Source organism: Nipponia nippon, unplaced genomic scaffold (assembly GCF_047370975.1).
Source record: "Nipponia nippon isolate SJK-2023a ecotype South Korea unplaced genomic scaffold, ASM4737097v1 scaffold_20, whole genome shotgun sequence".
NCBI lineage: Eukaryota > Metazoa > Chordata > Aves > Pelecaniformes > Threskiornithidae > Nipponia > Nipponia nippon.
In genome coordinates, this window is record NW_028262337.1 from 4,707,507 (window position 1) to 4,732,772 (window position 25,266).

General features: G+C 38.1%; 1 protein-coding gene across 8 annotated transcripts in view; it reads right to left on the reverse strand.

The window, feature by feature from the left end:
• ARL15 (ARF like GTPase 15) overlaps window positions 1-25,266 on the reverse strand; it is a 228,881-nt gene that overhangs the window by 115,602 nt on the left and 88,013 nt on the right. For 7 of the 8 annotated variants that reach the window (XM_087759859.1, XM_087759853.1, XM_087759855.1 and 4 more), the window contains one exon: window positions 19,843-20,051. In XM_087759859.1, coding sequence (XP_087615985.1) covers window positions 19,843-20,051 — 209 coding nt within the window. Of the gene's footprint in view, window positions 1-16,476; window positions 16,876-19,842; window positions 20,052-25,266 lie in introns of those variants that run through there. The other variant, XM_087759861.1, reaches the window with a different exon arrangement.

Genomic DNA, 25,266 nt, shown 5'->3' on the forward strand with positions numbered 1-25,266 from the left:
AAGATGCAACAGAGAAAACTTGGATAGAGGTTGTGAGACTGATGGTCCTGATCAGATATACTGCTGTTGTAGAGGGAGGGCAGTTGTCCAGAGTGCAGTCATCTGAAAAATGCTAAATTTGTGGAATCCTGTGGTGTTTTGCAGGATTTCTGGCAGAGTTTTCCTGCATTTCTATAGAACTACATAGGTTTCTTGCTGAGTCTTTTGTGGAGCTCAAGCTGCAAATTCCTTTAATAGGTACAGGATTGCCACACTTTTCAGCACTAATACTTTATACCAATCTTCACAAAACTCCCATAAACTTGACTCCTGAAGAGCCTCATCAGTCTAAATTAAGAACCAAGTAACTGATAAAGCAACAATTAAGGTCCAAAAAGAGAACTGGGAATTAGATTTAAAGCTTTCTTTTTTATCTCTGGAAGAATTCAGAATTTTATCAAAGCTTGCAAACAACTCCACTACACAAACTAGCTGAGACTACTTTTTGCCTATTAATACAAAAGAAAAGAGTCATTATCTATTAGCACTTACATTCTGTATATTAACACTTATATTCTGAATATTAGCACTTACATTCTGACTTATTCATTCCGAAATACTTCTAAATAGGAACAATTTTTTTTGCACACAAGATGAATTAAAACTCCATTAAGAATATACAGTCAAGCAAAAGAAATGGAAACAACTGAAATAATCTAAACAGTAACAGAGAATTTTAAATCTACAAGACAGAGAAAATTAGGGTCTTCAGTGGGCATACTAGCAAAATGACCACTTCAGTATGGACATTCCACATGTCTAAAAAATATTTTATAGGAATACTATTAACACCATAGCTGAATGAACAAGGAGGAAAATGATCACACAAAGAGAGAATATTAAATCACCATAGATCTCAAAAAACATTAAACTTGGAGAAAAACTCAACTGTTTCTAGATCAGACATCCTTAATAAGAAGGTAGTGAAACTGACTGTACATAATGAAATGAATGAAGTATGCAGAATAATTTTTTTGTAACAGATAACTAATTAGGAGATACTGTATGTTATCTGTGTCTTGGGTAACTCAGGAATGCCATTTCAGAACTTGACAGTACCATATTTATTTCCAATTATTACAATGAAAGAGAATCCAGACTGACATCAAATAAATCAAAATCTTTTTCAAAGGGTCAAAAAAGGTTTCGAATGACACAACGCTCAAGTGTCAAAGCAACATCACTATCTCTTTCAATTAATTTGCAGCTATTGCTGTCAAACAAGTTACAAACTGACTGCTTATGTAAGTACACTGAAAATTCTACTTTTAATATAAATTCAAAGTTAAAATCCAATCAATTCAAAAACCAAAATTAATTTTCAGTCGCACCAAAATAACCTAATGAGCTTTGGGACATTTTTCCAGCATTCAACGTATTTTAGTCAAATGACTAAAATAGTGAGTCCCTGACTAATAATCCTGAGCAGGGCAAGTCAACTCTTCCTTCATTGCCTGATCAAAATACCCAGACAATGCATACTGTATTCTCAACCACTTTCAGTTACTCATTGCAGGTTCTCAGAATACTTAAAATTGTACTTTTCAGAACACAGAAGTTCAAACAATTGTAAAGCCTCAGGACCAGAAAACTGTCATACTAGTTTATTGCTTAAATGATTTGCATAACTTCTCCAGTCAGAGAAGACAATACCATGACCGCAACAGTAACATATGTATAGTGCAGGACTCCTTATGACCGCAGTTCTTATGGTTGATACCACAGTTCTTTAATTTGCATATATCTCAGTCTAGGCATATAAAAGCACTGTGATGTAGGCTGAATCAGAGCCATCTTGGAAAAGAAGAAAACCAGAAATATTCATTAGAGGATAGCACCAGTTGGGACACCATAGTCTTGTTTTCTGTTCTGTTTGTCCAAACTTTTGCATTAAGCTCTTAATTCCTGCTTCAGATTCAAACTCTCATTGGAATCACCAATAATTAGATGGCCATTAGCTTTGTGGTTGTAGCTGACAGTCTACCAGTGCTTAAATTCCTGTAAAAGGAATAGCAGACTTGTTCCTTACCTCAAAGATGACAAGCAAATATATTAAAAGACCAACACATTCCAATACTACACTATTATTTCAGTTAAAGACCTCAGTATGGGGAGCAAGGTGCATAAAAAAGTCCAGACAACCTTCTGCCTAAAAACCACAAAGCAAGGGCCAGTGCAGTCCCAGATGTAACTCCAGTTGTCTCTGGTACAACAATTTATAACTGAGATCTCTCTTTAATTCAGTTTTTGTGTGTCTGAGAACAAAATGGAGTGGAAAGAACAGAAATATAATTATGAATGCGAACCCTTCTGAGAAGGACAGTTTTGCAGAATACTTTGCATCCAAGCAGCTAGATTTCTTATCTCCCCTCAGCCATGGTTCTAGCTAGGACAGTAGTCAAGTTCTTCCTCTTTCATTATATCTGTTTTCTCCCTCCAACCCCTCCCTGCCTGAACTGGCTTCTACAAGTGATTTGGTGCACAGTCTTTCGCTATCAGGCCTCCTCCCCAGCAGAGTGTTGGTTACAGCTGCAGACTCTAAATGACATTTTTATCAAGTGATACTTAACATACACTACTCATTTCGTCTTCAAATGCTTTATGGAGATTCAAACCCATGCACATCCTGATCGACAGTTCACAGAAGAGGATTCAAACACCAGACCATGACTGAATCAAACTAACACAAGGAGGCTCCATGTGCCCCACTGCCAGACATAGTAGATTTTCAAATTCTCTCTCAGCCAGGTTCTACCAAAAATGGAGATGCTCCTTTACTTACCTACCCTTTGAACACAGCTCACTTCTGAAGCATCCATTTCCCTGCACAGGGGTCAGGGACTTGATGATCTGCTGCATTCTACATGCACAAAAAACATCAGCCAAATCCTGGGCCTTAATATCCGCAAGAGGAGACCCTTTAAGCTTTGACCCAGTTTGGCCAGTAACAGCCATCTTCCTAACTCAACCGTGCTGTCAAGCAAATGTCAACAAACTAACATGTAACAAAACAAAAACTTAATTCAATGTTCCTGATTTCAAAACAGGCAGTTCTTCAGTCAATAAACATTCCTTCTACACTACAAGTAAGTGAAAGGTGACTAACAGGCAAAAGACTTTTTAAATGCCTGGAGAGTTCGGAGAGGGTTTGGAAGGAATAAGCTTGCCAGAAGCTGCTGGCAAGCACACTCCCTACAACAGCTGGCAATGGGATATCCAAGTATGCATTTTTGCTTCCTTTCCCAGACCATAGTATTACCACCCCCACCTTCTTATTTATGCAGGGGAAGGCTGGCATTATTGAATTAGTTTTCTTAGTTAACCAAGAGTTTTTCCTATTGCACAGAAGGAATGACTTCCAAAAGGAGAGGTAGCCAAATACATCTGGGGATCATCTTAAGCCCATTTTACAGTTACTAAAATCTGAACTGTCAGAGCCCATTGGCATAGCATAACACTTCATTTTTATGCAACATATTAGCTACTGCATTCCCAGTTTAGAACATTTTTACAGGTAGATTTCTCAAACATAGCCCAGAACACAAATAATGACTTAAGAGAAATGTAAGAAGGCACACCCATTTTCTTTAGTAAAAGAGCACCTGCAGCTACTTTTGTATTTTATTTCTCCTAATTTGCTAAACCTTAGTGGTTGCATCCCATCCATGATGTGGACTAAATCATAACCACTTCACACCATTAAGGATTTTACAGTGGATAACCTGCAGGAACTGTAGCTTAACCTGAAGGAAGGTATAACGTTTTGCTGCACGTTATATATTGTGACATATAGATAAACAGAAAAAACTTCTATGTTGTATTTTAGTACCTATATCAAAAGTTAACATCTCTGTCTTACAAGAAATGCTTTCTTAAAAGGCAATTATGAACTGGAAGGAGAATTTTCCAAAAGCCTGCATTTGGCCATATCCCCTCTTTTGTGAGCAGTCTTCCTGAACCAAGCAACAATATTACCATCAAAAAAGATCTTAATCTTTTCATAGAATACCTGGCAAGTTTATGTGAAAACAATTTACATAACGGCAAACTTTCTGTGTTTTTTAAAAGAATTTCCAGGCACCAAGCTGCAAAACCTATTCATGTCTTCAAGAAAGGCAACAAGAATATATGAAAATTTACCATGTTCTTCAGATGGGTAAGGAATATTTACTCTTCCACTGCCTGCGACTGGCAGTATCAGTACATTAATCTACTCTTGGATTAACTTTTGTTTATAAACCAATTTTGAAATACCTCTCCAGTGTCTTGATTCCTAAACAAACACCCTCAAACATTAGTCCAGCGAGATGATGTTAGTCTCTTCTCACTGACCAAATGCTTTGTAATAAGCAGACTGGTGGAGATGGCTTAATTCAGACACACTGAGTAACTGAATAATTAAATCAAATAGAAGAGCTAATAAAGAGTGCATAGACACTGCACAGACAACATTACTTAGGGAATGGAGAAAGTCAATGGAAAGAGAATAGTAGTAAAGCTTAAGTGTGTTTTGATTCAGTATGCTGATTTGTTAAACATTTTCCCATCGTTTTATGCCCTAATAAGTTTCCATAGACTAACATGACCTAAAGCTACAGAGAAAGCTAGTCAAGTGCAGAGTTTCCTAGAATGTATCTCCGCCAAGTTGCTGCAGCTAAACATCAGTTAAAGTAATCAAGAAAATGGAAACATAAATGGTATGTTTGGTAATGTACTGGTAAAATTCTTTGAGTCTAGTAACCACTAAGCTACTTTGGACACTAAACTGTTTCAACATAAATAATTCTAAATCAAAATTCTAATAATAAGTGAATTTTACAATGTGGTAAAAACAGGAGTGACACACTGAGAAAGTAATTGAGAAATGCAGCACTGTATATAGAAGATGTACTTTGTTTCCCATGTTCAACTGTCATGTAAACTTCATTTTATCAGGAAACCAAACTATACCATATGTTCACTGCAAACAAAAGAGGATCAAGATAACCCAAAATAATCTGGCACCACATATGAATACATAATCCAATGTAAGTAAAAAACAAAAGTTAATGTTCAACATGATTAGTCTAACATCCTATTATCTTCTCTTCCTTTTAACCAAGAAGACACACTCCCTTAACATCAATGAAATTATTTGAATGATCAAGGGGGAGCACAGTTTCTGAAGTCAGATAAGAAAAAATCTCTTAATTACAGTCAGCTGTTCTTAGATGTTTAATTTTGTATCTTTACTAGTCGTAATGAGACACACAAAGATCAAGGCAACAAACTCTGTCCACGTAGTACAATCTAAAAGTTAACACAGTTGTATGCCAGTTGTGGAAAAGTGATTTTTGACAGCCAGCAGGAGTAAGAATCAATTAGTGAAACTTCTGCTAGTAGACAGAAAAAAGTACCTTACCTTTACGACCACCCATTTGTTTTATTACCTAATGCTTCAATGCACAATGATAATATAGCTAAAAGGCTGCACTTTGATTTTTACTAAACCCAGCCAGATCAGAAATAGGAATGACAAGAGTTTGCTATGAGTTAAAGGCTATCAATGCAACAGCTTAAAAGGATATTCTGCATGGTAGTTGTACTCTTCAAATCACAGAGGTTCAGGCCACTGCCAAGTAGTGAATGAAACAGAAGAGGATATGTAAATTCAGAAATCAGTAGCTCCAACTTTTTCTTTTTGCAATTGCGAAGCAGCAATAAAAAATTTGCAAATATTAACCACAGACAACAAAGTATATTGGACTGTCAAGTCCAATTCAAATGTTAGGAAGCAACATTTACTATTAGGAAAAATAATTCTTCAGAACACAAAGACAATAGTTTTTTTGGTCTCTGCATTCATAAATGTAAATTTAAGATAAAGTTGTGTTCATTCCATGAGCAATGGCATTAAGATTAGTGCTTAGTATTCACTCCAAGAGAAACAATAAAGGATACGAGAAAAAAAAAATTTGTGATATGCTGCAGGAGACTTGAAATCTACATTCCTGGGCAACTGGTGTTAGAATTTTATTTTTACATATATACGCATATGTGTATATATATGTGTGTATTTAATAAATACAAATAAAAAATATATATTATACAAACACGTGCACAAATACACTCTACAGATCTCAAAATAAGCAGCACGGGCACATAATTAAGGGGTCCCCAGGGCTCATAAAGAAAGTGCAACGACCTTGTTAGTGTTTGGCCTTTCTTTCACACCCAGTCTCATTGTAAAACAGTCAACCATGAAAGTACTTTAAAAAGCTGGTTTTCTTTTTATATTTACAGCATGATTTCATAATGTACCTTTCATGTTTTAGAGAAGCTGGTACTTCTGTATATCTTCCTGGCAAATTCAACATGAACCACAAACTTTCTAATTTACAACTTTCAGAAATCTGAATGCTTTTGAATACCAGGATTTTCAACTTTGCAATTTAATGACAACCCTGCCTTTGGCCTTTCCTGACCTGTTGTGAAGTAAATCAGGCACACTAATGTGGGCTAACAAGTCTTTTTCACACTGTTCGATCACCCTGCATCTTTTTTCTCCACAGACACCGCCTCTCTCCCACTCTCTGTCTAGCCATCCTCCCTCAAAGCAAACAAAATGGTCACTGTAACCCTGCATTACTGCTCATTAGATCACAGGTTAGTCAAGTGGAACTGCCCGAGGTTCCCAAAGGAGAGCTATACTTCAAAAATCTGTCCATGTCAAATGAAGAAAAAACCCCTGAGCGTGGGGTCACCCAGATCAATGATCAAAAGAGACTGAGAATAGTGGAGGGAAAAAAGAAAAAAAAGCCCTTTTTTGTTAAAAAACAGCCTTCTGTATAATAAATCAGAATACAAAGATAGTAAGCTTTTTCTCCCCGTTAACAACACTCCATTTTGGCTTTAAAATGGAATACCTTGTTTTTCAGAAGATTTTCTAAGAGTAAGATTATCTTTTAACTCCTAAGAGTAAGATTTCAACAAATCTCAAAACTACCTTAAGAAAATTAGCAAGAGAAACTATAATGGAAAATATTGGGGATTTTCTCTCCATCATATACATATTTAATTATTCAAAAATGTAGTTAAAATCAATTTTCATTCAATTATGACTTTAATTTAAACAAATGATGCATTCTGAACTTCATGAGAAACGATACAGGTAGTATGCCCACAGAAAAAGTAGTCAACAGAAATTACATAGTTTGAACTCTTCTGGTACATGACAGATGTGCAAGCACGTGCAACACTTGAAGAATGTGCAGTACCATTTCCGTAGCCACTGTTCATCTTTTAAGAACATATGGCAATTTATTAAAGACAACTAAGAAAACCACAGAAAACTCCAAAAGAAAAAAATCTATTTTAAAATAAAATAGAAACTTTAAGTAATAAAGTCTGATACACAGAACAGATGGAACTACTCAATGAAGAGTACTGGCTGTTTAACAAAGTTCTACGCACACATGTGCTTTTGGAAGCAAGATTGGATAGTCTCTACTTAACCAGAATGAATGAAATGTGACAAGATTAACCTACATAATGCATTTTAAAAATCACATAGATAACTCTCCTTATTCAAAATGAGTTATGTATTTTTAAAACAACAAACGTACATTGTGCCACCAGTGAAGACAATGCTGCAGCTAAAGGGACCCCAATGTTTCCTACAATATTGGTGACAGAGCATCTTTTCATTTACCACTCTGAAGAGCTTTATTTTTTTGCCCTAGAGAGTAACTCAAATTTCAGTCTCTTACTTCCTTTAGCCTCAGCCACAAGTAAAGGCATAATTAGGAAAGAGGAACCAAGGTATCTAAATTGGAACAGAATATCTGGTAGTAGATTTGCAGTTAATACATGGTCTGTTGCAATGGTATTACTGCAACAGAACAAAGCTACAGGAAATCAAAGGAAATAAATCCTTAAAATACTCAAATGTTTCATACGATTTCAGTAAATAATTTCCTAGCATTTATTACCACAGTAAGATAAGAAACAAAATAAGAATGTAAATGGTGTGATAATACATTATGAAAAAATATTGGAAAAAGTTTATAGAACAAACCTGTACTGACAGAAACACAGACAGGACAACTTATTTTTAAATAAATAACACAATTGTAGCAAATATATAACAATATATGCTGTAATCCCAATCACCCTTTTCTACACGTGTGTGTGGATGAGATGAACAGTTACTGTTTCATGTCAGACTGCTGTAATAGATTTTCTAAACATTTAAACTATTTTGAGAAAACATTTATGCTTATAAAGATTCTAGCATGACTAATGATATGCTGCAGTATCAACAAATCATCATTAGAATAATGTCATTATATTCAAAACTCTGCTTCTAGTCTTAGGAAGACGATTGTTCCCAGATGCTAGAGAGTGGATAATTCATGTTTCTTCAGGGGTATGTCTGCATCTGCTGCTGAATCACTGCAAGAAGGGGATGGGAAAATGGTTTCCTCTTTTTGAACCAAATGTCATTATGCATCAGACAGAAGAGATTTCTGAAGAAATAATGGACACTGTTCTCAGCGTACATCCCTACAGAACAAGGCCTCCAATGGACTGCTTCAAGCAAAATCTCAGCAGAACACCATCCTCATCCTCCCTGAACTGTGGAACCCTTCACCACTTTTGAACTTGCTGAACTCCCTTCCATTCTTCATTTCTGTTTCAACCCCAGATTGCTTTCTCCTCATCTCTTCTGCTTTATTACCAGTAAAGTCTTGGGAATTGGCAGGGTAAGAAGTGCATGAGATTTGTCACCAGTTCCCTTCCATTCCTCCTGTTACTCCTTATCTCTGGATTATCCCATTTGCAAAAACTACAATGTCCTGTCCAGCACTCAGCTCAAAACCTGGGAACAATCTTTGATTTTTGGCTTCCCTCACACCCACACAGCATCCGAGATTTCTCCAGAAGTATAACAGCTTGAAGGAATACCAGGACAAAAAAAAACAGTTCAGAACTGAGAATGCATAGGAAAGGATTTAATCTCACCTTATAATAGTAGGTCTCTCCTTCTTGGTCTTTGACAACTGCAGCTTTGTCCCAGTAACATTCATCCAGAACGCTAATGCAAAGATGATCCTTTCCCTATCATGTCACTTGGAAACACGTCATTGTTTTGTGAAGTCTCACATGTATGCCATCATCTCCATGTCCAGAGCTGTGTGGCTTGTTCCCTTTCACAGGAATTTTGTGCTCACCTTTCTAAAACAGTTTCAGCCTCTGATGGGCCAATGATCCACCAATTTTCAGTTTTGCTTTCCCTCATGTTACAGCTTATACTCAAGAGAAACTCCCCTCAAGCATCTTCAGAAATGCTGAGTTTGAAGAGGCACCAAAAGCACCCCAGACCCAAGCTGAACTCTAAGCACCTTCTATTTTATGCAGGTTTAAAGAAACTCTGCATACACATGCTCGCAGCAAGCTCTTCAAGATGTTGGAAATTACAGATAACATTAATCTATGTTACTTCACAGTGCAGGTAGTGCTGATAGAGCTGAAACTTTTCTACTTTTGAGGCATGTAATTAAATTCCAACTTTAAATACCTACACAGATATGAAATCAATAGATTTTCTCCTGTTCAGTTATTCTTGAACCTCCCTGGCATGACCAATAAAGATGCTCATCATAGTCTCCCATACAGTGTGAGTATCTAACTCCCACAGAATGGACTGAGACCAGAAATTCATTTCATACACAGCATGCCTACTCTAATGTAATGTAGATTATGTGATCATAATCAACTTGAAAAACATTTTAAAAAATTTAATTCTGTTACATGGAGTACCAAATATAAATGATATAGAAAAAAGTTCAACTACACAAAATGATCAGAGAGCCTCTTGCTTGGTGAATAGAAGGTTCCCAATATAGTTAACTTCCCTTCAATCAATAAATTTATTATGTTTTCTTTTTTTTTTTTAAATAAAGAGAAGGATATGTCCTCATCTTTTAAAAAGCAGCAGCTTGCATTCTTGCATTCAAGAATTCATTTTAATAAATATAAAAAGGATGTCTGAAAGGAAAACATATCCTAAATCACTTATACAATAGCCGAGTTTTCACAAACTTGATCCAATGCTTTACTAAATACTTTTCCATTCTTTTTCATCTGATCCTGAGACCTTTTTTATAAAAATTGTGGAGCTATATTTGGCAAGCAGTTATATAGCTACTACTTTGTTCCATTTGAAATAGTTATTTATTCTGAAAGAAACACATCTTCTCTTGCTCATGCAAAATGTCTCAAACAGTAATTAAATTTTTGAGCACTCAGGAATTCTTCTGAACAGCAGTATCACCGACATAGAGGCCCAAAAGGATCATAATGACGATGTAGTCAGATTTGTATCCAACAGGCCTCAGGATTTCATTTAATCCTCTACTAAAGCCCACCAACTTTTGACCAAGCAAAAAAGGTTTCAGAAAGAACTCTAAAAAGCTGCACTCTTCTCAGCTCCAGCAGTCTTTAATAAATACTACATAAGCATTCATAAGAATACAAATATTTATAGAAAACATCTACTAAAAGATTAATGCAGATTTTTGTATTTGAAAGTAGTTGAAAGTTTCTCTAATCACTTTGCTTTTTATTTATACAGATTATGTTCTACCTTCACAGTCACTATGTTTAGTTCAGCAAGTGCAACCAACTCCTTCTCTTTGAATGACATTTTCTTTTTTCTTCCTTGGCTAGGAAGACAACAAGGACATTTGCTTTTCAAAGCACATAGTGAAAATAAATGCTTCTTTCATACCTCTCTCTCAACCCCAGTAAAAGTACTTGTACCTACTGCAGAACTTTCATTGGGAAGTAATACGGAAAAATTATTTCCCAGAATTTTCTGTATAACCTTCCTCTATCAAGGTTCACTGTAGTGGGATAAGCAAAAAAAAGGTAGGTGAGAAAGGTGGCAGGGAGAAAGGTCCAAGCGTCACTGGGTTTTAGAGTTCCACACCACCGTTTTTCTGCACCAGTACCATTTCCACTCTCACCTTCCACCCACCTCTTCTTTGTGCCTGTACACTAATTTATCCAATTATCTTGTGAGCTGAGTCTGTTTGAAAATAAGACCAGGAGGAAGGAGGGAAATAATTACGTATTTTTTATGCCCAAACCAGTTCATCACATGGTCACACAAACAGTCAGACTGTCACACCTGAAGGATGGGATAAGCAAAGAGGCCAGCATGCAAGCCAATACTGCTGATAAAAGAAGCACTCCAAGTACACCCATCTGTATACATATAAAACAACCATTTGCAGACACAAAAAGTGCTTTAAAAATCAAGTTACTGATGTCAAACCTATACACAGCAATACTCTTCAAAATCTACTCCAAAACACGCAGCTTTTTTGCAGAACTGTACTTGGCACCATTAGCTGCAAGGGCCATTCAAGAGATTTACTTCTCTAAGGACAGTTTGATGTCGTGAAACTGGTGTATGGGGACAGTACTTTCACTCCTGTTTCTTGGCTATTCTACTCCTGTTCCTTCAGTTCCCTGTACATTATGCAATATGTGCACATTCGCAGGTGTGCTCAAGCATTTTTGTCTGTATCTTCAGGAGGATCATTCCAATTCAAAGTTTCTAGGGGCACTCTTTCAACTGAGTTTCTTGCAGACTTACTTCTTTGTCAAGAGCAGGACTAGGAATTTACTCCTCAGAGATATACTTTGTTAAATGGGCCACGTACATTGGTACAGCACAGTTATTTGCAAGCTGTATTATTCACCTAAAAATTATCAACAATTCCAATTCATCTTCTGATCTAATGAAAATATATTGGGGATTTTATCTGCCATGGCTTTCTTTATTGTAAAACATAATTGAAACAGAAATCCATATAAAGAAAAAGCATGCTCACTGTTTGGATTCTTCATGTCACCTTTTTATAATATATATATAAAGGGATTTTCACAAAAAGTAGAGACGTTCTAGGTAGATTTATTTACGAGTCCTTAAAAAGACCTTACAATTCCTGTTCGGATCATCCTAATTTCTTCTTTGCTCACCATTATTTTCTCCCATGCAAGTGAGTCAAAGAGAACAGACAAATCCAGCTTCTTCCAAGATTTTCGGTTTCTCATTTTAATTTCTTTATATGGTCACTTGCATTTTGCAGTAATAAATACTTACTACTGAACTTGCTATTAGTATGATCATTCTAACTATAAAATGATTAAAGCAAACACTACCTGATAAATATTTATATTGAAGACAGTCCTGCAACTGTATGAAATTGTTCTGTTCACATCTAGCTAGGATGTGGATTTAAATTGTTTATTATTTTAGATCGTATTTTATTTACATTATTTTATTTCAGGATCTTTTTATATCTAAATCATCTTCCTAACAGGTCTGAAGAAATTCTTTAATCAGAATGGGAGTTCCTATGAGACATGTAAATAGGACTTATTTCTGCATTGTTCTAAACATGGCAAAACTAGTATTTCCTTAACATCAGTTTAATAATGTCCTCCTCTCCTGCAAATGTGTTCGTAACTGAAGTCTGACAAATAACTCCTCTGTTCCCACAAAGGCCACAGTTGTGAAGGAAGCAGCCAATACTCAAAATAGCAGAGTCCAGCTCCAAAACAATCTTCAAATATCAGGGGATACACCTTGGACGAGAAGAAGTATTTGCAGTGAGGGGATTGCAAATATTAAGGTCATTAAGGTCACTATGATCTCAAAACAGGGTAGGAATCCATATTTTGGCTATTTGCTGCAGTAATCTGAAGATAAATCATTTCAGAAACAGTTTCTTAAGGAACCAAAAATCTGTCCCCGATTTAACTTTGCTATGGATGTCCCTGTCATAAAGTATACAGATTTGCAACAGCTGGTCTTTAAGAATTCAGATAGGTGAACTAATTTGAGAGGCTTGACCAGGGTGAGGACGGGACAGACTGCAGAGAGCACTTCCATTTTCACTCTTGGTTTCGGGCTAAGTTTTTGTAGTCCCTGCTGCTGGAGGCATTATCTGCTCAAACTGTTAGGTGCTGTTAGGTGAGATACTGCATGCTCTCTAAAGCTAAACCTCCTCACGTGTCACTGTTCAATGCAGTTTTTCACATTGTTAGTAATGATGTCTGTAACTGGTATGTTGAAAGGTTTTCCAAAAAGAATCCGTTTTCCCGTAACTAACAGAAACTACAAAAGGCATGAAGTATGGCAAAATAGTATGAAGACACCGAACTAAAAAGAAGTAATTACGTCCTGGAACTAAGCCTGTCATATGCAGCCAACTCAGACCGTAAAGCATCAGCAGGTCCAGAAAGCACCGTTTCTAGAGCACTCCAGCTCCCCAGCACCAGTAACAGTCTCTGCAGGTGCTGACAAACTTGGACATTCTTCTGCAATCGTTAGTTAGCTTTAAGACACTTAAGACATCAAGAAGACATTGTTTATCTACAAAATTATTTCCAGACATAAACAACAGAGAAGAAACTGGCAGAGTAACAGATATTAGCCCTCACATCCCTAAGGTGGCTCTTTTTCACAGGGAGAGCCACCCTCCACTTTTCTGCTAGCAGAAAACTAAATTAAACACTGTCCATGATTCAAAACCCAAATGCCTTAGAATATTCTCAAATGGATAAGTACATCACAATCTATGTAAACATAGGATCAACCTTTCACACTTGCTTTTGAAAATATTTTTTGTAGTTCAAAGATATTTTTAATCTTGCTCTATCAAAGAAATAAGGAAAATGGGAAAGAATTTCTCTGGAGTTTCAGATGCCTATCAGTACCACATCTTTAAAGTAAGATCTTGTATGCAAGAGAAAAAAAGCATTTGTAATTGGCGCATTACATAACATTTTCACACTTTTTTTCCTGACAACAATATTTAAAAAGATAATATAATTTTAAAATAGACTGAGAAGACTTTTGATTCACTGTCTACTAGTAAGTCTATATTAAAAAGTTCTAGCATTTTTATAAATGGGTATTTAGAACATATCTTCAATGATTTCCCCTGGTACTAGTGGTCAGCAATTTATATATATGAAAGAAATTTATTAATTGCCTGCATTTTTGGATAACTAAAAGAAAACCTACCAAAAGCTTATACTCTATGAATGTCTTCACATATATGATCTTAGAATATAACAGTTCAGCTGGAAGGGACCTACAATGATCATAGAATCACAAAATCATTCAGGTTGGAAAAAACCTCTGAGATCATCGAGTAACTGTTAATCTAACTGCCAGGTCCACCTCTATCTACACCATGTCCCTAAGCACCACATCCACACATTTTCTGAACACTTCCAGGGACTGTGGTTGCACCACTTCCCTGAGCAGTCTGTTCCAATGCCTAACCACTCTCTCCATGAAGAAATTTTTCCTAATATCTAACCTAAACCTCCCCTGGCACAACTTGAGGACATGTCCTCTTGTCCTGTTTCTTGCTACCTGGGAGAAGAGGCTGACCCCCACCTCGCTACAACCTCCTTTCTGGTAGTCGTAGAGAGCAATAAGGTCTCCCCTCAGCCTCCTCTTCTCCAGACTAAACAACCCCAGCTCCCTCAGCCGCTCCTCATAAGACTTGTGCTCTAGACCCTTCACCAGCTTCGTTGCCCTTCTTTGGACACGCCCCAGCACCTTGATGTCCTTCTTGTAGTGAGGGGCTCAAAACTGCACACAGTACTCGAGGTGTGGCCTCACCAGTGCCGAGTACAGGGGCACTATCACCTCCCTGGTCCTGCTGGCCACAATGATACGAGCCAGGATGCCGTTGGCCCTCTTGGCCACCTGAGCACACTGCTGGCTCATGTTCAGGTGGCTGTCAACCAACATCCCCAGGTCCTTTGCCTCCAAGCAGCTCTTTAGCCACTCCTCCCCAAGCCTGTAGCGTTGTGTGGGGTTGTTGTGACCCAAGTGCAGGACCCGGCACTTGGCCTTGTTGAATCTCATACAGTTGGCCCCGGCCCAACAATCCAGCCTGTCCAGGTCCCTCTGTAGAGCCTTCCTACCCTCCAGCAGATCGACACTTCCACCCAACTTGGTGTCATCTGCAAACTTACTGAGGGTGCACTCGATCCCCTCATCCAGATCATCGATAAAGATATTGAACAGGACCGGCCCCAATACTAAGCCCTGGGGAACACCACTTGTGACTGGTTGCCAACTGGATTAGACTCCATTCACCACCACTCTCTGGGCTTGGCCATTCAGCCAGTTTTTTATCCAGCAAAGAGTACACTTATCCAAGCCATGAGCAGCCAGTTTCTCCAGAAGAATGCTGTAGGAGACAGTGTCAAAAGGCTTTACTAAAGTCCAGGTAGACAAAATCCACAGCCTTTCCCTCATCCACCAAGCGGGTCACCTTGTCATAGAAGGAGATCAGGTTAGTCAAGCAGGACCTGCCCTTCATGAACCCATGCTGGCTGGGCCTGATCCCCTGATTGTCCCACACATGCCGTGTGATGGCACTCAGGATGATCTGCTCCACGACCTTCCCCAGCACCAAGGTCAGGCTGACAGGCCTGTAGTTCCCTGGATACTCCCTCCAACCGTTCTTGTAGATGGGTGTCACATTAGCTAACTTAATTAACTAATGATCATCTAGTCCAACTGGAATCTTGAAAACAGCCTTAAATATAAAACCCAAAGAAACTCCCCAAAACCAACACGCTGCCAAACATGTAGCTGCTTCACCATTGAACTGGCAAAGCTTCATGGTTTGATTGCGTCTCTCCTCCTACATGGCTTCCAGAAGCCCTCAACAGATTCAGATGCATGTTTGCTCAGCATAGCTTGTTCCTAAAATACAGTGGCTATGGACAACTTGCAACGTGTACTATCTGCAACTTCTAAATATTGCTCTGATCTGGGAGGAAAGGGACTCTCAGTTTGTGTACTGGTTCAAATCACAGCAATCCACTGCAATATCCAGCTTCCAATATTATTACACAAAGTAGCATAAATTCCAAAATAAAAATCAACAAGTTGGTAATCATAGTAATGCTGCTGTTCCTTTGCAAAGCAATTTACAGTGCTTTTATCACCATAAATCTCCTGCAATATTTTAAGCCTGTAACAGAAATCTGACTAATCAAAAACACTTGTTATAATCAAAAGCCCTTTTGTGATGGAAAACCAAAAGCACACTCCAATCAAAAGCAAGATACTTATTAAGAAAATGTATAATAAGGTACACTGGTTTAGAATTGCATCCTGTATTTTGGAAACAGTGGCTAAACTGATATTCCACCATCTTCCCATCTGCTGAGTAACTAAATTTATTTTTCACTTGTAACTATTTTTATTTACCAGTTCAGGAGGTTTCCAAAATGGCAGTTGGAACTGACTTACATATGATTAATTCTTCATTATTGATGTCTTAATCTAAAATAAGGTTATTTTGCAGCATACCTACTGACTCAAATAGGATTGTCTGAGTTTCACAGTCTGGTGAACATACCCAGTCTTTATTTCGGCATGGCTCAGTTGAAATCACTTAGCAGGTATTTGAAAACACTTAAATATGTGCTACTGTCACAGGGACAACAAAACATCTTACAATTATCTTTGACATGGGAACATGGAATGAACACCATAGAAGCTGACATCATAAGAGAAATATGAAGCACAATATTTAAAATTACATCTTCATTTATAGTTTCTAGAATGAAATGTCAAATTTATTTTCTTGATTTCATTTTAAAATCAAAAAAACTACGAAACAGCCAGCCAGCAACTGAACACAGGAAAAAAGAATTACATTTACTGATTAGTATTTCAACTTAGCTTCTCCTGTAATTTTTTCTGAGCACTTCAATAATATGAAGTATATTCTCCAATCATGCCTGCAAAATGAATTAGGTTAAATTACATTAAATAAATTAAACAAGTTATTTGGATATTCTTACAAATAGATATTACAGTTGTGAATTGAACTATTCATGACATTGCTTAACACTTACAGCATGCAGCTTCTACAATACCATTTCTACCTAAGCAATGCACGGAGAAAACACATTAAAACAAAATATAAAAAATTGAACTGAAGCAACACTTCCCAACAATAAATACAACTAACATCTGTTGCACAAACTGCTTGGCACTTGTACAGTTTTGTGAAGGATTTTTGTTGTAGATAAATATTTTTCTACAATTCCTATTACACACCACTCAACTCAGGCATTTTCTTTAATTATACTCCAAGGGGTCCTTTCATATCCATTAAAGAAAGGCAATTTGTTGCCTAAAGGAATGCATACATACTTCTAAATTTCAACTGTGATTCATCTGCCTTCTGACACATAAAAAAGCAAGGAAATACCTATAATTAATGGACTTAGTTCTGCAAAAATGTCTTACAAAACTCAATGCTGAACACATTATTTTTGTTAAATCTTTAAATATGCTTTTTTTGAAAGAAGGAATGGATTTATGATTCAGCATTTTACTTTCATTTCACATCTCAATAATGAGGACAACAGCACAGAAAAGCCTTTAGGAAAGCAAGAACTTTCCACTTGAACATCGGCAAAATTGACCGAATAAGGCTCCCACTTTGCATACACAAGAAGCACAAGACATCATTTCTTCAGGGACAAAGTACAACTTTGTGACATTCTCCTCCTTTTTTTTTTTGTAATTTTGTTTTCCACTATTCTTAAGTAAAGAATTTCAAAGACATACAGTAAGCTCTTGATATAGCGATTTTTTTCTGAAAATACGCGTAAGCTGTGCACATTTAACAAAATTCCTGTAGTCACCATTTCATACAGACTCAAAGTAGCAATCAAGACTTCTTTGCTATGATAAGATACCAAAAGATTTTTTTTTTAGAAGAGCATGCAGTAGAAACATATTTAAATGCTATTGTAAGCATATAAATATCTACTGCTCTACTGAGATATCAAGCAATTGGTAATGATGGATGAGGAGAAAAGGAGGGTACTGCCAATAAAAGAGAAGAAATGCTAACTCTAAATACACAAAAGATTCATTTCAGGCCCAAAAGTCTATCCACATGGGCTCAACTGCAAAATGGAGAGCTACATACATAATTTGCTGTAAAGCAAACTAACCAGCATTGATTGTATTCACTATTCTTATGAAACCGGACAAGGAACATTTCTTAAATGATATCTATAATCAAAATCCTCAATTAACTTTAAACTAAATTTGGCCATTTTAAAAAGGAAAAAAGTAGTAAAATAAAAAATACTTAAATCATGTGAAAAAAGCATTTCTGTTGATCAAAACTGTAATCTGTATTGCTCTATGAAAAAAGTAAAAATCAAAACACCTTGGTATATTTGCATGAGTAAAATTAAACCAGTTGTGTCTCAGGATATTGTCATTTTTCAAGTGGAAGGTTTAGGAATACATGCTTTGCTTTTACATTGCACAGTAAACTAGAAGAAATTAATAAACTGATACATAAAAATCCATATTACATTTCCTTTAAATATTCGTTACTTCTTCCTATATCTGTTTTTAGATGAACAAGACCTAGAACTTCTAGATTCTGTCCCTGCATCATTTCAGTTTACCTTTTTATGTAACTTGATATACTAAATCCAAATTCCCTTTTCTTGGTTCCCCTAAGCATGGATTCTTGGAGGAAAGGACCAACAATTCAATAAAACATTTTACAGTGTACCTTACACAGTTCTCATTTATTCTCTTCCTCTCATATTAAAAACATCACTATACTCCAGTCACATTTACACTTCTCCTTCTTAACACATAATAAGCTTAACTTTTTGTCCTCTATTTCTTTTGGCTAAGAAAGGAGGCATAAATAGCAATAAAGCAGTACAGAAAGTACATACAACTATACTGCACAAATAGCAGTTATCCTACAGATCAGTAAGTTGTGCATTGAACTGAATTGGCATTCTTCAGAAAGATCATATTTTAGACAAAGAAAGCAACACGTTTAAATGCAAAGCAGCAACACAGTAAGGTGCTGAAACAGTTTTCACTCTGCTGTAATAAAAAATGCCACTCACAGAACAAACAGGAGATTTCACATACAATCTTTAATAGGAAGAGTCCTTTAAATGGCATTCATTAACAGAATGACACAACCAAATTAGAACTCCTTCCTACAACTTCAGAAGAGTAAGCAGAGCTTCTCATGAAGAATCGGTAACTTTCAGCATTTCTTCAAAGGTATGTGACACGATAGGAATGTAGGTGAGAAAAATTTTTCAGAAACTTAAGAGCAAAAGGTACACTGAATAGAACACATATAAGTTACTTTGTGATAGCTACAAATTAGACAAAGACATTACTCCTTAAAATAAGAAAATCAGAACAAGTTAAGGACTTCAGAACAGGAATTGCAACCCTGCCCTCACATCAGTACATAGCAGTTCAGAAAAAAGCTTTTTCATAAAAGACAACCTATGGCTGCAATCTATTCCTTTAAGCAGTTGCAAAGAATGGACTAATGGGGTAGTGCATGATTAAAACTAATAGCAAATAAAAAACCAAGCTAAACAAAAAATCACTGTCCCAGCAGCTTTTGATAAGAGTAGTTTAAAAACGTCTTTTCTCCCTTAAGCAAAGTATGGTGAAAGCAGAAGAACTGTTTGTATCCAAGTATTACTTGTCTGTTTTCCAGAACAACTAAGCCTGTATAGAGTGCATTGGAAGAAGTTCTTAGGGGCTGGGACTGTTCGTGGTCTGCATACTTACAGCAAAGAGTAACTGAGGCCAGTCCTTAACTAGGATGTCAGGGTAATAAGTAATACTAGGTCAGTGGTGTGCAGACAGTAAATACAAACAGGCAAAATGCTGCCATGTTAACATACCTCTTGTACGGAGCGAGCTGCTGGCTTGTCTTGATGATTGGCCAGTATTAAAAACGGCAAAGTACATAACTGTGGGTGCTGGAGAGCAGAATGCAGTTCATTCCTAGCAGTTTCTAGATCATCTTCAGAGGAGGCACTGTCTAATACAAATATTACCCCTTGGGATCCTTGGTAGTAACGACTCCAGTATTTCCTGATATTGTCAGCCCCTTTCAAGACAATAATAAGAACCAATTAAAACAAGAATAATTAAACAGATTCAACACTTGTATCTGAAAATAACTCTTCTACTTAGAACAATCAAAGCAATGGACTAAATTTTCTTTCCTAAATAATCATTGAAAGAATAAAAAGGAAAAAAGCAACCGTAAATCCAACACATATACAAATGTCATATTAACATTGTTTAAATAAGGAAGGAATTTGACTCAATGCAGTTTTCATCCCTGAAAGTTTCTTCTCCATTAATGAGTACTGGCAGAATTACCATGCTTCCAGTGCCATATAGTCTAATCCTATACCTTCTCACTAAAATATGTTAGTACTAATATCTAAACCTTTGACATTCTTTATTACTTAGCCCTGCAGCTCCTTGCCGTAACCTGTAGCTTCTGTCATGGCAGTTGCTCATTTCAGAGCATGATAAGGTCTTTCAGTTCATCTCCAAAGCATCAGGCAAACACTTCATAATTAGGGAAAAAAGGTGTCAGCAAAGCCTATTAAAGTAATTAGACACCTAATGAGGAGAATGGTGATACAATAGTGAGTTGAACAGTGAATGAGGAGCTACAGTGACAACATGCAAAGGCATTCATTTCAACTACTTTTGCCCTGTCAGCCACACTAAGGATTCTGGAAGAGTCCAACAGTAGACACGAGTGACTGTACAGGCTTATGTGCCACAGTAATTTTTAGGACACAGTTCAGCACCACTCAGCCATCTCAACAGAAGCCAAGCAATAAGGTTATCTACAGAAAGCTTTTGTCTCCCCTGGAGAGAAGCATATGTTGTAACATTGAGGTAGGAAAAAAAAAAATGTATTTGACAGCTGTCAAACTATCTAAACTATGATTTCGATATGGGCTATTCTTTGTATGTCTGAATCTGGCACTACACTCATGGGGACTAACACTAAAAAGTGAACAGCAGCAGCAATACTCTAGTAGAAAACTTGACATGTCTGCAAGACAGTGATTTGCAGAAATGTGCTGAAGGTATCCTTTACAGACACTTTTCTTACTTTGAGATAGGGAGAAGTGAACTTTAATGTAGACACAGATACCAAGTGCTGATAATGATAAAACTTGATTTTTTAAGTGAAACAAAACTACACAAAAGTTCTGGGCAATATGTGTAGGCACAAAATGAGAATTTAATGCAAGATAATTACTCTAACATTGATATGATGCTTTCCATAGGGCACAAGAGCTCTCGATCTCCAGGTGCAGGAAATCGAGCAAGGAAGGGAAGAGGCCAACATGGCTGAGCCATGACCTGTTGGTCCAACTAAAGGCCAAGAAGAGATTGCACAGGCAGTGGAAGAAGGGACTGGTGTCTTGGGAAGAGTACAGGGACGCTGCCCGGTTGTGTAAGGATGGGATCAGGAAGGCCAAGGCTTGGCTGGAGCTGAACCTGGTGAGGGATGTGAAAAATAATAAGAAGGATTTCTACAGGTACATTAACCAGAAAAGGAAGGTTAAGGAAAGCATACCCCCTCTGATGAGCAGTAGTGGCAAGCTGATAACAACAGACTAGGACAAGGCTGAGGTACTCAACAACTTTTTTGCCTCAGTCTTCACTGGCAATCACTCTCCTCACACCTTCTGAGTCAATGGGCCACTTGATGGGGATTGGGAGGACAGAGGTCCTCCCACTGTAAGTGAAGATCAGGTTTGTGACCACCTGAGGAACCTGAACATACATAAGTCTATGGGGCCTGACGAGATGCATCCCAGAGTCCTGAGGGAATTGGCTGATGTAGCTGTCAAGCCACTCTCCATGATATCTGAAAAGTCCTGGCAGTCAGGCGAAGTCTGTGGGGACTGGAAAAAGGGAAACATGGCAGCCATTTTTAAAAAGGGTAAAAAGGAGGACCCTGGGAACTACCAACCTGTCAGCCTTACCTCTGTGCCTGGGAAGATCATGGAACAGATCCTCCTGGAATCTCTGCTAAGGCACGTGGAGGACAGGGAGGTGATTTGGGACAGTCAGCACGGCTTCACCAAAGGCAAGTCCTGCCTGACCAACCTAGTGGCCTTCTATGACGGAGTAACTACATCAGTGGACGACGGAAGAGCTACGGATGTCATCTCTCTGGACTTGTGTTAGGCCTTTGAAATGGTCCCCCACAACATCCTCCTCTCTAAACTGGAAGGATATGGATTTGATGGGTGGACTGTTCGGTGGATAAGAAATTGGCTGGATGGTCGCATCCAGAGGGTGGTGGTCAATGGCTTGATGTCCAGATGGAGAACAGTGATGAGTGGCGTCCCTCAGGGATCCATTCCGGGGCCAATGCTGTTCAATATCTTCATCAATGACATAGCGGGATCGAGTGCACCCTCAGCAAGTTTGCAGGTGACACCAAGCTGAGTGGTGTAGTTGACACGCCTGAGGGATGGGATACCATCCAGAGGGATCTGGACAGGCTGGAGAGGTGGGCCCATGTGAACCTCATGAGGTTCAACAAGGACAGGTGCGAGGTCCTGCACCTGGGTTGGGGAAACCCCTCTATCAATACAGGCTGGGGGATGAAGGGATGGAGAGCAGCCCTGCCGAGAAGGACTTGGGGGTACTGGTGGACGAAAAGCTGGACAGGAGCCGGCAAAGTGCACTTGCAGCCCAGAAAGCCAACTGTATCCTGGCTGCATCAAAAGAAGTGTGGCCAGCAGGCTGAGGGAGGTGATTCTGCCCCTCTACTCTGCTCTGGTGAGACCCCACCTGGAGTGCTGCGTCCAGCTCTGGGGTCCTCAGCACAGGAAGGACATGGACCTGTTGGAGCGGGTCCAGAGGAGGGCCACAAAAATCATAAGAGGGATGGAGCATCTCCCCTGTGAGGAAAGGCTGAGCGAGTTGGGGTTGTTCAGCCTGGAAAAGAGAAGGCTGCAGGGTGACCTTATTGCGGCCTTCAGTACTTAAAGGGGGCTTATAAGAAAGATGGGGACAGTCTTTTTAGCAGGGCCTGTCGCCATAGGACAAGGGGTAATGGTTTTAAACTGAAAGAGGGTAGATTCAGACTAGATATAAGGAAGACATGTTTTACAATGAGGGTGGTGAAACACTGGAACAGGTTGCCCAGAGAGGTAGTAGATGCCCCATCCTTGGAAACATTCAAGGACAGGCTGGATGGGGCTCTGAGCAACCTGATCTAGGTGAAGATGTCCTTGCCAATTGCAGGGGGGATGGACTAGATGACCTTTAGGGGTCCCTTCCATCCCAAAGCATTCTATGATTCTATGATATTTAAAATACTCACTTAATTTGTACATCGTGCAACAGAAAAGACAGTCACTAAACAAAGGTCAAGAAATAAATATCTAAAAAGGAATTTACACCATATACTTTAGGCATCCAACTCAGAGTATTCAAATCTCGCCCCATGGAGTTACTGTCTTCTCTGTACTGGCCACACTGGAACCTTAAGCACTCCGTTTCTGTATTCTGCACCTAGAATAATTTAGGTGGCTAACAAACATTGTGAACACACACTGTTTCCTACAGAGAATACTGAAGTCATACCTGAACAGGTTTTTTTCTGCAAGAGATCTAAGAGTTGATTACTTAAAGGTAAATGGTCATGGGATTTGGTCAAGACCTTGCTTACTTTCCCTATTAATTTAACCAGACTCAAAGTAACAATGCGCAACTCGGACAAGTGTTTCATTTATTTTATCATCAACTTCCAAAGATTAACATTACTTATACAGAAGAGGGATTGCATTGGAAGCTAATTCTATGTTTCTATACCACTGGAATATCCACCTATTGTACTTGTAAAGAATTTCATAGCATCTGTTAGATGTCCCAGTCTTTCCAAACAGCTGTCTATATGAGAACCAAGTAGAGCAAGTTGACAGAGGGACACTATTTACATACACACACAGAGCACTGTTGCAGGCAGCTGAAGTATCACATTACTTTAAAAACTGGTAGAGAATCATTTTCAGTGAACTGAAAGGCCAACACCATGATCAGTTCTTTGAAGGTCTTTTTTTTTTCCTAGCAACATAACATGTGTCTTATTTACTCTAAACTTCAGCCAGCTACTTTTCAATCACATGTCACTGCCAGACCCTGAGTCTTACCTTTGTAACCATCCTATTTCTAAAGAGAAAAACTGTGTGGTGAACTGCAGAGCATTTGACCTCTTGTATCTAGGCACATGGAAGAAAGCAGCTCATGGATCCCTACATGGGACACTGGAGCCAGAAAAGCAGTATGCCGATTTGTTGGCCTTACGGTCCTGTCTTTTTGGTTCAGGTTCTTTAGCTGCTCAACTTTGTTTCTCCACATCAACTGTCCCAAAAGAAACACCACCAAAGCATATTAGTTCTTTTCTCTCCAGCCCCAGCCAGTCATCATGACATAGTTATAAGAATCAACCAATAATGTCAAAAAAAATCTTGGTATTTCCTCCAGTATCTTTGATTAGAATAATGACCTGCACTGAACTTGCTTACACTTCAATTCTGAGGAAATCACAGCCTGAAGTTTAAGAACAAAAAAAATTGCACTAAGTAGACAAGAAAAAAGACTGAGGAAGTCTGTACCTTGGAGTGCCATTTTAACTCATTTTTCTGGCAAATGTGCTTGAAAAATAATTCTTGGCATCAATAAGTCATCAGCAACTGGAAATCACAATTTCTACAAGACAAATAAGCTTATATTCTTTTGCCTTAATTCTTCATATCCAGGGAGCAAAACCTGCTCTCAGCTTCTTTCTCCAGAGCATTAGGTAGTATGTTGTGGAGTTATCCTGGGCAGGAAACGCTGTCCTGTGAATAGTGATCCAGCCATCGTGCATGACAAATTCAGCCTTATACTGCAAACAGTTGTTTCTAATGGTGCATTAAACATCCTCAGGCTCTCAGAGACTGCCGAGATAAAACCAGAAACCTAGCTGGTACCCAAAATGTCCTATCAAACAATAGTAACACACAAAATAAGCATTTAGTTTTCTGAGCTTAATATCATGTGTTTCTCCACAGCTTTGCAGGCACGTGGCTGTTTATTCAACCACACTTTATGCCTAAACTAAGGTTAAAAAAAGAAAAAGAAATGAAAAAGAAAAAGAAAGAGAAGTAACTCAGGTAAAAATCTCCAAAACATCAGAAAAACATAACAACAATTCACATTAGACCTAGGGAACATGCTACATGAAAGGTTCTCTGAAATGTGACATTCAGTGTAGTATTTTCCTCAGA